A 12,818-nucleotide genomic window follows, 5' to 3' on the forward strand; every position below is an offset into this window, starting at 1 on the left:
AGTTGGTTTCTTCTGCTGGTCTCCAAAATCACTCTTTTTTTCTCTAGAGGTGCAGACTGATTATGTGTGTCTGCAGCCAATAACGCAGAAAGAGGGATGAATCTGGTCATTTTTATAGTGTGTGTGGTGACCTGAGTCAGTAATGCCTGAAATTTAGAAACCATACTAAGAGGAGAAGATACTGATGTGACAAAAGAAAGGAAAGAAATCAGGAATAACCTTTCTCTAGCTAAATGTATCAAGATATTAAGTCAAGAAGTAGTTTTCTTGATGGGTAGTATTGAAGGACAAGGGTATGATCTTGTAAAAATTCCAAATGTGATGGTTCATTTGAGTCTTTACTTTTTTTGCCAACATTACCTTGATGCATGAGTGCTAATTAATGATCCCGTTGCCAAAGGCAGAAGGGCATCTGTCACTGAATCAGGATTTTCCAGGAACTTTTAGGTTAGATAAGAAGATCTTCACTGGAATACAGTGATTCCTGATGTAGAGAATCTTGTGAATCAAACAGTAATGACACGAGAAGGGGTTTGTTTCATGTCTTGTAATACCCTTCTCTAAAACTGGGAGTTTCACTCAAGTAACAGCTGTGTAGAATATGAGTTCTCTGTCCTACAATGTGTACGTACATAGAATTTTGAGCTTTTGATTAAGCTATTGGTCTTCAAACATATTCATTACCTTTGTTTTGGTGCAGTCTAGGACCAGCTCTGTTGCTAGTGAATTTACACAAATTTCAAGTTTATGTAAGAGCGTGTCTGAGCTCTTAATTTTACTACATTTGCCTGTGTGCAGCAAGGTTCAGTTTTTGTAAGACCTGTCCTGAATAAAGTCTGAAACCCTATTTTGACTGTTTTAGAATCAAATAAATTGAAAATAATGGGTTTCTGGACAGTTACAGTACAGTTGCTGGGGAGATCGCAGTCACTAAGGCACTGTGGCCAAAATATCCTTACTACCACCCAAGACGTGAAAGATTACAGCCTGGGACAGCTTTATTGTTGCTATGAAATTGGATGCATGCATAAAAATAAAGAGAACAATAAGGGGCAAGTGTTTACTGGGCATTAGAGAGATGTTTATTATACCTTCTACAGCATAAGCAGAAAGCTCAAATTATCTCCAGATTTTAAAGGCATTGTAAAATAATTAAACACAAATACTAAGAATCTTACTGGAAGTACAAATCTAGGAAGTGTTCCTCTGAGGGTTCTTATTTCATTCTTCACATATCTTGCTAGGCTGCAACACCACAGCCCTTGGGTTTGGCCACACAGAGAATTAAAGTGGAGTAAAGTTGCCCTGATTCTTGTTTATAGCTTGTAACTTCCTGTTGCAAGGCAGGGAATGAGGACTGAGAAGTGACATGGCAAGCCAGCTGCAGGGTTTGTTGCTCTGTCTTTTTGCTTTCACTCTGGATGAGAAAAACTGTTCCATGTAGAGGTATGAGGAGAAGCTCTTGGAGGTTGTTCTTGCTCTGCCATGGAGCATGCTTCCCAGATGGTAGCCCTGGTTTGCAGCAGATGGTGGAGAGGCAACCTGGCCCCTTTCAGCAGAGCGTGGCTGTTAGCTTGTTGGTTAAACAACCTGTAAAGCATCTCTCTTCTCTTTGCTTTAGAAGATGCAAAGAAAGGCATGGAGCAAAGGAAGCCATGGCTCCTCGCCAGTTCATTGCCCTCCAAACAGAAATATGAGATTTGTATGAAACCACATTTTGTACCACATGCCTCAGATTTTAAGGCTGGGAAAGCGCTTGCCATAGTAATTCAGGTATATTAGCCATGTCAAATAAGTATGATTTAGAGCACTCTTGGCACAAGCCCATTCAGGAGGTTAAAGTGGTAGTGGCCAAGCCAAAATAAGTGAAGAAAAAAGAAAAGAAAAAAAAAAAAGAAGAAAGGGAGGGAAAGGAGGTGTGCAGCCAGGACCATGGCAGGTGTGGGGTTTCCCCTTTTGGTAGTAGTACTCAGGTCAACTTGGTTGTAATGTCACGTTAGTAAGCCTGTATCACCTATAAAGGTGACTGGGAGAAAAAAGAATAATTTTTTGTGATGATTCAGAGAAGGTAGATTAGATCCCTATAATCAGAAAATGTGAACATCCCATTAAGTGCCCTGTGTCTAGTTTTTATAGGCAGCATGTAGCTGACGTAATTCAGTAGTTAAAGATCATAGAGAAGGTATTGTTGAATGACCCTGTGTAATTAAAAATCAAGACTAGCTTTTCTCCCAGAAAACAAGTCTGCATAGTTGTAAATTTGCTGTATCCTATTGTTTTTTACCTTGCAGCTACATGAGGACCTATATATGATATGATATGATATCATGACTCATTTTATAGAAACATAATTACCCAAAGCAGAAAATACACTGTGAAACCATTTGCAAACCTTTGAGTTGGAAATAATCAAAACTAATGACAATCTTCCAGTATACCTTTGTTTGACATTCTGTCACTTAAATAAAATACTATGCAGACTACGTTTTACTTTGTAGCTGACAGCCAAGAGTTTCTACTTTTTCTACAGGAAGAATTATGTCTGGGGTTTAAAAAAACCCAAACAAACGAGAACATAAGTAGGGTTTTCAATTTGAGGGTGAGGCTGGGTAATGGTATCTTTCACTTTTAGGTGGCCAACTTGAGACCATAGGATATGAGCGTTTCATGCTGGGTATCCAACACTTCTGGCCATAAATATCGGTGTATTTTATAACGGGTGATATAGCTGCACAAATATGCTTAAAGAGTTTGCTCAGAAGACTCATTTCCAAACTAAACTTGCATCTATTTTTCAATCTAGCATTATGATACAGCAGGCAAGGCAGTTTTGGATAAGTAAAGGTCGTGTTTTAGTTGTTAGGGAATATCATTAACCTCCTTCGGGCTTGTCAAACCAGAACATCCTCTGGTAAGCCATTCCTTGCACGGATAAAGTTCATTCCTTACTCTTTGAATGGTGTTCCCAGCCAAGAGTATTTGTGTTACAAAATAAAATGTATACCTCCAAATAAAAAAGAAAAATAGATTTTTAGTTTTAATTAAAATTGTAAATATTTACATTACATTTAGCTAATCCATGGCTGTTCAACCTCCATAGCTTGAGAACCATTTTCTCTGTGGAAAAAATGATATGAAAATGAGCATATTTCAGTTTCTATTTTAACACAACAACTAATATGCTAGCTCAGTGGCTCCTGTCATCTGGAATTTTGTTTCCAATGTTAGTAAGTATTGAATGCCTTGTAGTGGAGTATGAATATCCAGTAAGGAATAATTATACGGAGATACACACCTAAGTAATTCTTTTCAGATGTCAGTGATGAAGGAGCAAGTCAGTCAGTGTTACTTATGAATGATGATCTTTGCTGACACAACTGTGAATAATATTTTAAGTATTCACTTAATGTTTCACCTCCCTCTGAATCTAATGAACCTAGTGGCCTTAGTGACCTCTACTTTGACAGTGGGTCCTGAAGTTTTAACTTTGCCTTGGATGATGTGTTGCTGAAAAAATATTTTTTTTTTTATGAAGCTAAAGAGGTGTCCCTTGAATTTTATTAGCATTAATTTAGAAACCATGAATTTTCCAACTGTTCCTTCCACGGAGTTTCCTTATGCATATTATACTATAAGAAATTACCCAATGAGTTCTCTAAGCAAGGTATTTACAGAGCTTTCCGTAACAGTTTTTATTTTGTCTTAAGAGTTTCATCAACTCCATTCTTATATTTCTTATAAGTAATATGAATAACTTAGCAGAGTTATTTCCATCAAGCCTAGAAATGCCTTTGTTCTGTGTTAAAAATTATTTAATCCATGTATACTCATTTGTCTCTCTAGACAAGTTTCCAAAGAGCATACTTTGTCCCCTTACCTCTCAGAATGACCTCTAAGCTGGTTTACTTCCATTTCTTCAGTGAATCCCATGGAGGACCTTCAGCTTTCATAAAGTTCCTATCAATCATGAATTGGTTTCCAGTGTAGGGGACTTAGCTCTACAATCGGTGTATTTGAAAATCCCAACCTGGTCATGAATTTTTAAGGGAAAAAATGTATCAACATTTCTGCATAGGTGGGAGGCAAAAAGTATTCTGACTGCCCAAAGATATACCTTATTAGACTTCTATTTGAAAAAACAAAAAGCAGAGAATGTCCTTTCAAAGAATGATCTCAATCTTTGCTATGGATTAGGTGGATTTTCAAAGCAGTTCCCCTTTGCTGCCAGCAATCTATTAGTTTTATTTGGATTGAACTTTAATCTACTTTCTAATGTCCCTCCTGCAATTTCAGCTCTTGATCTTGTGATTATTTCATCTGCCAGAAATCTTGTAAGCTTTCAAAAAGTCTCCAGATGCTTGTTTACATCCAGAAAAAATAGTCCAAAATATCTGAAGGTGTTAATCCAAAGTATATTAGCTAAACTGGATTAAACTTGCATTATTTTGGAAGGTAATTCAGTGAAATGACATTAAATACAGTTCTGTTGTGAATGAATGTGTCCACACAGTGATCTAATACAGTTTAAATTGCGCACTTCAAAAATTTAATTTGGATCAAGTTCCTTGTGTGTCTCTGGGGACACAATCCCTACCACAGCCATGCCGCATACACAGTGGGGAAGTGGTTTACGATGCACTGGAGCCCACTGCACACCCCTGCATAGTTCATGGCTGATATCACTGGGCTCAAGTGGGAGCTGATATGACTTTGAGTATGATCAGCTTATTGTCTGTACATAAAGCCATGCTGCCATCATTGCCATTACCATTATGCAATACTGTGCAGAGTCTCGAGTGGAAATCAGAGTCCTATTATACTAGATACTAAATGAAAAAAAAAATAGTTGGCTCCTGTACAAAGAGCAGAGCCTAAACAGCTGCTGGCTGAGCTGGGCAGGCTGTGAGCTGCAGCAGCATCAGGTCTCCCAAGTCCAGCCTGGTGCTTTGCCTGAGATATCTAGTGATGCAGAGAGTCTGCATGGGAGAGCCAGGCCTCTGACTCCCTGAAAAAGTAAAACATGAGAATTTCTAACCTCCTGTACTGGATCACAGAGCCAAATCAGCATCAGCTGGCATGACCAGCTGTGTTCAGAGCAATGCTAGCCACCCAAGCTGAATTATTTTGCTCATGCAAATGTGCTCATAAGGAAGCCACACTCTATGTATTTGTGTCATGTTGCAGCCTACATCTGGTTAAAATATCCTTCTCTTCCCAGCTAAGTGCTCTGGGAATTACTTGATGCTTATTGCCTTTTTGATCCCCTTCAAAATTCAGTCAAGTCTGATAGGACTTGTAATGATTTTCTAGCCTGCCATGCATTGATTTTTCTCTCCTTGGGGAAAAACAGAAAACCCCATGAAGTTCTGGGAAATAGTTTATTGTTTTTCATATATTTTACCAATTGCAGGCCAAAAATATAATGAAAATTCAGGTTGTTCCACCTGAATGCAGTCTGAAAGGTTGTAACTGTCAAACTAGAATATAGTTCCAAGATCTTGAAAAGGCCAGGTACCTTCAACAACATTTTTGCTTTAAGAAAATGCCAGCTATGGGCTTGGTTGGGTCAAAAAGTGGTTTGTATTACATTGTCAGCTTTGTAAAAGGAATAGCAAAGTCTGGAGAAGCATTTTGTAGCAAGAGGAATAATAGCTCTGTCAGTCAATTCAGAAAACAGCTTTTAGGAAATGTATTTTCACCCAAAGTGAGTCAGTGAGACCAGATGGATGACCACAGTAAGTGGAGTCACTGCCTGTATTTAAAACTGGACTAATGAGCTTGACCACAAGGGTAAATTTTTCAGTATGTTTGGCTGACATTTATGTTTTCAATTGTTGCACATAGTAGAAGATTTTCCTTGAAATAATTTTGTAGTGAAACTAAGGCACACAGAAGGTCTTGACTTAACATGGACAACTTCATGGAAGTGTTAGTCATGGACAGTGTGGAAGCTGAAATCATTGAATTCTCTCAAACCATTGAAATGTTGCTAGGAAGAGGAAAAATTTTTTTGACCAACATATTTTGATTATGTTTTCTTTGAAAAAAATGCAGAAGCTTAAAAGAGAGGGCTAGATTATGAGCATCAGTCTAGGGCAGAGTGAAGGGGAAGGACAAGGAGGTGGTACAGAACCTTCTGAGTTCTAATTCTGTGTCAGGTGAATTAAAATCTTCTAGTGTTTTCCTTTTATTAGAAACTAATCTGTCTGAAACTGCTTTTAACTTGCCATAGGGAAAAAAGCCATATACTAGTGGTGCATGCAGTGTGCATGTGACCAACTGACATATGGTAATTTCATGCCCAGCGGTAATTTCATGCCCAGCAGTAATTTGTTCATGTGCTTGAGACACATGATACAAACACAAGTTACTTGCATACTGAAATATGTGTTTGTGTGTATATATATAAAATTCAATCTTTTTCCCTAACTCCTTGGGATAAAATGATGCAATTACTTTTGTAAGTTCTGAGTTGGATAATATATACTGATACCAGTGTAAGGGAACTAAGGCTTCTTAAAACTTAGGAGGATTTAGAATTATTGGTCTTGACTGTCACACTTCAGCAAAGTGAGGAGAGCTACTGTCAGTAGAGACTACTTTTTATACCTATCTTAAGTCCCAATTTGTCTGCTAAAGCAAACAACCTGAAATTGTTTTATCTATCTCTCCAATGAGACGACGCTCCCATTGACCTGCTCTGTTTAAAGTGGTCATTTTACAAAAAGGAAGCCACGGGACAGCATGATTAATTTTTACATTATCCATGGGCAGTGCAGAATGCACAAGTGTTGGACCAAAGCAGCTGCAACAAAGAGTGAACGTTGAATTATCTATCAAAATAAAACATTTTTAAAATGAAAGTACTGAATGTTTCTCTTCCAGAAAAGCTTAGTTTTTTAATCCAAGTCTATACAAACTTCAGTGTTCTTATCTAAGAATAACCTACTATTAAAAACAGTCTTCACTGTTTTCGCTGCTTAGTGGTTAATGCGGCTGGAGTTTGTATGATTGTCTCCATCTCGTCGCAAACAGCAATATTTTCATTGGTTACCATTTGTTCAGTTTTTAGATTAGCTTATGTTTTAAGAGGTAATAAAAATTTCAAACAGCTAGTGCAAGGCTTCTTACACCTTAGCAAATGCAGTGAGCATTTATTACTAATTAACTTAACAGTTAATTAGTAATTAACTACTGCTTGCATCCAAACACTGCACAAGTATTAATCTTCTAATCAGAGACTTACGAATGAGACACAATTCTGTGTGAACCATTTGGTGACCAAACTTAATTTTAAAACAGAAATTGCCAGATTGCTCGTTGATTTAATTGGAGGGTTTTGAGCCTTCTTGCAAGCTGAATTGTTTCAACAGGTAAGATACTGATAGAGGCTCAATTATGACCCTATTTAATGCAGATTGCAAATTTGGAGCAACTCTGTGAACTCAATGGAATTAAACTATTAATAACAAATGAGGAACAAGAATTTTAAAACTTTTGGGATTGATGAGGTCAAAATTGAGAGCCTACACAAACAGTAACCTGAAAAATACCTTTATTCATTCTTGTTGATGAGTTTGAGGATGCTTTACCTTACTCCTGTTTTTCCTACAGAGCTGCTCAGAAATTGAACCTGTCTTCCAAAAAGAAGAAGCACAGGCCTTCTGCATCGTCTGTTCCTGAATCTCCTCTCTTCTCTACCTGCTTCAGCAGTATTCTTCAGACTTCCCCACCACCTGCACCACCATGTTTGTTGAGGGCAGTCAGCAAAGTGAAAGACACCCCTGGTTTGGGCAAGGTAAGCCTTGCAAATATCACTAAAACACTTGTTTTCTTTGGGAGATTTTATCCTTGTTCAAAACATTAAGGGAATTGGAAGACCGTGTCCTTTCTCAGTTGGATTTACTGCAGTTGGTCCCTGAACACGTATACAAAGGCCTAATAACCTGAGTCACTTAGTGCAAATGAATTTCTAATGAAGTTTACTTGAACACAGACAGAGCTAATTGTGTAGCAGTAATACACTTCAAGACTCAGCTACATTAATGTACCTGCACTGAGACCACAGTGGGGAGGTAATATCCATTCTGCCAGGGTTTCAGGAGCATTTGGTCTCCATGGCTGTGTTTAAACTGCATCGCAGTTGCTTGCTGTCGCATGTTTTGTGTTCCTGATCCCCTTACTTTCCAGACTGGTGTCTTGGCTGGACACACTGTAATTTACTTCTGGCTCATGTTTCTTGGCTTTCTTCCAGTATATATACCTGAATAAAACCTATGCTGATAATGATAAATTGCTCCTTTTTCTTTCTGTCATGTTATTTTCTCCCTTTCTGCATTATCATTCCCTCTTAAAATGCTGTTTAGGTGCACACTTATGCTGAGGCGATGGAGGAGCTAGCTATTTAGTTTGCTGTTGCTTTGCAGTTTGTCAGAGTGGACCTTCCTTTTTCCCTGTCATAATTGAAGAGCGTGGCATATTAGATCTGGGAATACATGCAGGCAGTTGCTGAGGACAACAGTTTGTTTTAATCAAGGTAGTTTTTTATGCAAGCATCTGTGTGCGTGACTTTTCCATATTCATTGAATACTAAGCAGTGACAATGAATTTGGTGAAAGTTTTTGTTTAGAGGAGAAATTGTAATGTATGACCTAGGAGTGCTGAGGATGGGCTCCAGAATTTTCACTGCTGATTTTGGATACCCCCTTTCTCATATTGTGCAGTTCCAGGGTTTTCTTTCAAAGAACAATGGTATTGCTTTCTTGGCTGCTGTAATGCCTGTTTGAAAAGAGATTCTCTCCACATGGGGCTCCCTTTCTTTCCTCTGGCCTGGTAGGTGGGAAGACATGCAGAAACCTGTCGTGATCTTATAAAAGTTTAATAGTGATGCATACTCTGACTAGCAGGGGGAGGAGGAGTAAACTTGAACCTGTTCATTGTTGTAAGAAGTTGCTATAGAATAGATTTAAAATGGAAGCCATCCTTTCAGGAGTCTCACTTTTCTGTGCCTAGGACAGGTTACATCTGAATAAAAAGTTAATTGAGGAATAATGAAGGGTGTGTGCTTGAAAACAAACTTTTCTGGACTATCAGTCCGGAAGACCACAGAGACACAAACATAGCTCTGTCTAAACATTCCAAGCTTGATCTGAGCCGTTCTTTTTCCTCTCATCCCTGGTTTCCACTGGAGAGGGCTTGGAAAATAGTTTTGCAGTATGCCCAAACAGACCCGTGATTTGCTTCTTCATCAAGATCATGTACCAGAACAGGCTCCAGGCTTTCCAGCTGTGTGAGTAAAACTGAAGTTTTGCAGCCCAGATCATGAAGGTGATATTTCTTTTCACTTTAGACTTGTCATCCTGAAGCTATCAGGCTACATGACACATAGCTAAGAGGTTTTAACATACTACTTCTTCAAAATAGTAACCCCAATAAGGTTATTTCATATAGTTGAAATAGACAAAATTAATTTTTTTCCACATTTCCATTAGCAAAAATATTTTTAACCTGCAGTTCTTGGAAGCCAGTTTCATTTTTCATCTCTTTGGTTTCTTATAGAAGTCACCCTATAATTGCAACCTGAAGCTTTTACACTTTCATCCAAGTTTCCCATCAGTTTACCTCTGTAGCACAGTTTTCATTTTAATATGTCAGAAATAGGTGCGAGGCACAATAAGTAAGTAACTACAGGATAACAATATAATTTATCTGTCAGACTGGGAGAACTTCAGATGAGGTAATGGAATTTCCAGCTTATTTGCTTTTAATTTTCATTGTTATTTATACATATTCTTTTCAGTTTGGTTGGGATATGTTTTGATAGGAGTGTGCTAAAAACCTGTTACTTTTCTCAGCATTTTGTCTCTCTTCTGTAAGGATATAAATTTACAGAACATGGACCCATGTATAGGTAGTTGCTTCAGGGAAACTAAATGTTATTTTCAATCACTTACAGTTTTTTCTTGGTTTGTATTTAAATAGCATTTTACCAGCAATCTCAATTTGATAAAACTCTGTTTCACTTTGGATTTAAGTGGGCTGGGCAGTTTCTAATATAACTGTTTGTTACTGGAAAGTCTGGTTCACCAGAACTGAAACGATAGCCTTTGCCAAGGATTCTGGATTTCTGAGACTCCAGGGGCAGCTGTGCATAGGCTGCCTGGAAGGCAGACTCACTGCTACAGGGCTGTGAGCCCTCGCACAGACTCTGCGTATCACTGGCTTGGTGTCAGCCTGAGAGCTGTCTGTGCCAGGGGAGGTGGGTATCTGAGACGTGAAGATAGGAAGTCGGATACTTCAAAGCTTAGTGTTTGAGGTTAAATTTCATTTCACAGTTTTCTAAAATGAACTTGCAAGATAACAGCTGCTATTTTCACTTGTACTAGAAATTTCAAAGATTCTACTTCTCATTGCAAATTAATGACAATGATTTATTTAAAATTATAGAATTGCTCATCTGTTATATGTAGGCATAAAATTTTTTTTAGTTAAAATAGGAAGATCTACTTGTCAGCAATATATTTAAAAGTTAATTTGCAACTCAGTTAGTACAGATATGGGTACAACTAAAGAGTCTAAACTGACAAAGAGAATTAGAGATTATATATTCAGGTTGCATGCTTCACACCTTTTCTTACAAAATACCTTGCAAATCAAAACTGTACCAGCCTGGACTTTAGAAGAAGTATTATTTGAAATCTAAAGTTCAGCTTCACAGAAACAGGAAGATGATATTAATAATGAAATGGTGGGACTGCGCAATCAGCATTTTACTTTGATGTTAGATACACCACTGAGCCTAGCAGAACATACAGCAGTGTCAAAGGGAAATAAAGTATCAGAGGACAAGATTCTTTGTTGCACTCATTTCCAGGTGATGATGTTAAATAAAAGGGTGTGACCATGCTGCAAATGTATTAACAGCGGTGCTTGTATGGGTCATCATGTATGCATGTGCTTTAGGTTTGCATTTGCTGGCAGAGGAATATGATCTTGAGTAGTAGTGTGGTATCCCCACACCTGCTTCTTGAGAGCAGAGATTGCCCTTTGGGCTGAGTGACAGTCCTGCTCCATATACTGCCACAGCTTCCTTGTCACTTCTGCTCTCTCTGCTGTCTTTGAGTCATCATATTCTGCGTGGCAGATTGCTTTTACTGGGTTTACAGAGAGTGCTACTCTTATGGATGGTTGTACATGATGTTTCCCCAAGTCCCACAGTTTTCCTGAAGACACTCCTTAAGTCTGTTTTGTCCTTCCTGACAATAAGCCAAAAACAGAGAAAAAAGGCTTTCTGTGCATAAAGAACGAGTTATTCCATGCCTGCATGAAATGGCCGTGTAGGGCCATTCTAGTAAGGTTTGCTCCCCAGTCTACTTCCCTCCTCCCTCCTTTGCCTTAACCAATACTTTTGATGAAAATGTGAAATGTTCTTTCTGTGAAAGATGATGTTTTGCTGATTTCCACATGAAAAAAGGCTGAAATGAAAAAATTTTCTGCCAGCCTTAATAAATAGGTTGTTTTCAGGTGGCACAGAGTTTAGGATGAATGGATGTGGTTTCTGTGCTTTCTTTCATTTATTATTTTTCTATGTAGTCTTATAAACCTCTGTCACTGAGAGGTATTTGCTATGTTTGGGCAGAGATTAGTTTACTTTTCCTTACTTATAATTTTTTTACTGTGAATTTTATTAGTTAGTACTTATTAATCTCAAAATAAAATAACAATTCTTGGGCATTAAAATAATCCCTATGCAAAAGGTTTCTACCAGGGAGAAGCAAGTCACCACTGAACTTTCTTTGACTAGTCTTTTCAACCTATTAATAAAAGTGACTATAATTTGTGATTCTATTTACTTTTTATTTTTCTGTAGCAACAGGACTCCTGTTTGCAGACCCTAGCTCTGTTTCGCTAAATTATGTGTAAATTCAGATTTAAAAAAAATCCTGTTTCTGTCTAGAGCACTTATGATTTTGCTGTAGGGAGGAAGACCAGACAGGCAGAGAGACAGGACAAGGAGAAACAATTAGGTATTATCAGTTATCTTGATAGTGGTGTCCTCAACCCATCAGGAGTCTAATATTAGATACCCCTTGTCAAGCTGTTGTATGTGCTGTAGAAGAGGAGATTATTAAAATCTTTGAAGGGGGAGTAATAGGTTATGCTGCAGATGCTTCTGAGAAGCCCTTTCCAAGTGTGTAAGACAGGGTAGGAAGCAGCACAGAGAGGGGTTTTTGAGAGTCTAGTGAGTGAGTGAGCGATGCGTGAGCTGGTCTCCTGGCATCAAGCGCAGGGCTGAGCATGGAGTCTGGCTGGGAGGGGCCATGAATGGGAACCAAGCCGTGACCAAATGCCAAGAGTGGCAATAAGAGGTTAGTAGAAGATTGGCAGCGTGATAGAAACTCCTGAGTCAATGGACCTTTCTCCCAAGGACCTGTGTCATGTAGTAAAGAAGGTTCAGTGCATGGCTGAAAAATCTAATCTCCCATTACAGCACAATATGTGATTGAAATAAGCCCGAAATCTACTATTCAGTTTATGTTATTCTGCAGCTTAGCTTTTCTTCACATTAGTTTGCATAAAAATCTATATGGAAGCATCAGAAAGATTTTTGTCTACCCTGAAAGTACCATACCAGCACAGGATTTCCAGAGCACTCAGTTTTGTCATTGCTTTTTGTGAATGTCACTGGGAACTGGTACCTACTTCCCCAAGCCCAGTGAAGGTTCCACTTGTAATTGCTAGCTGGTGACTGTATTGTTTGGTGAGGGAGAACACATTTGTGTGGGGAGAAGTGTGATACTTCCCATATCTTTGCAAGC

General features: G+C 38.4%; 1 protein-coding gene across 1 annotated transcript in view; it reads left to right on the plus strand.

Moving 5' to 3' along the window:
* KIF26B (kinesin family member 26B) overlaps positions 1-12,818 on the plus strand; it is a 295,015-nt gene that overhangs the window by 172,677 nt on the left and 109,520 nt on the right. The window contains exon 5 of the mRNA XM_017806836.1: positions 7,615-7,798. Coding sequence (XP_017662325.1) covers positions 7,615-7,798 — 184 coding nt within the window. The remainder of the gene's footprint in view (positions 1-7,614; positions 7,799-12,818) is intronic.

This window comes from Lepidothrix coronata, unplaced genomic scaffold, assembly GCF_001604755.1.
Source record: "Lepidothrix coronata isolate B3197 unplaced genomic scaffold, Lepidothrix_coronata-1.0 Scaffold16, whole genome shotgun sequence".
NCBI lineage: Eukaryota > Metazoa > Chordata > Aves > Passeriformes > Pipridae > Lepidothrix > Lepidothrix coronata.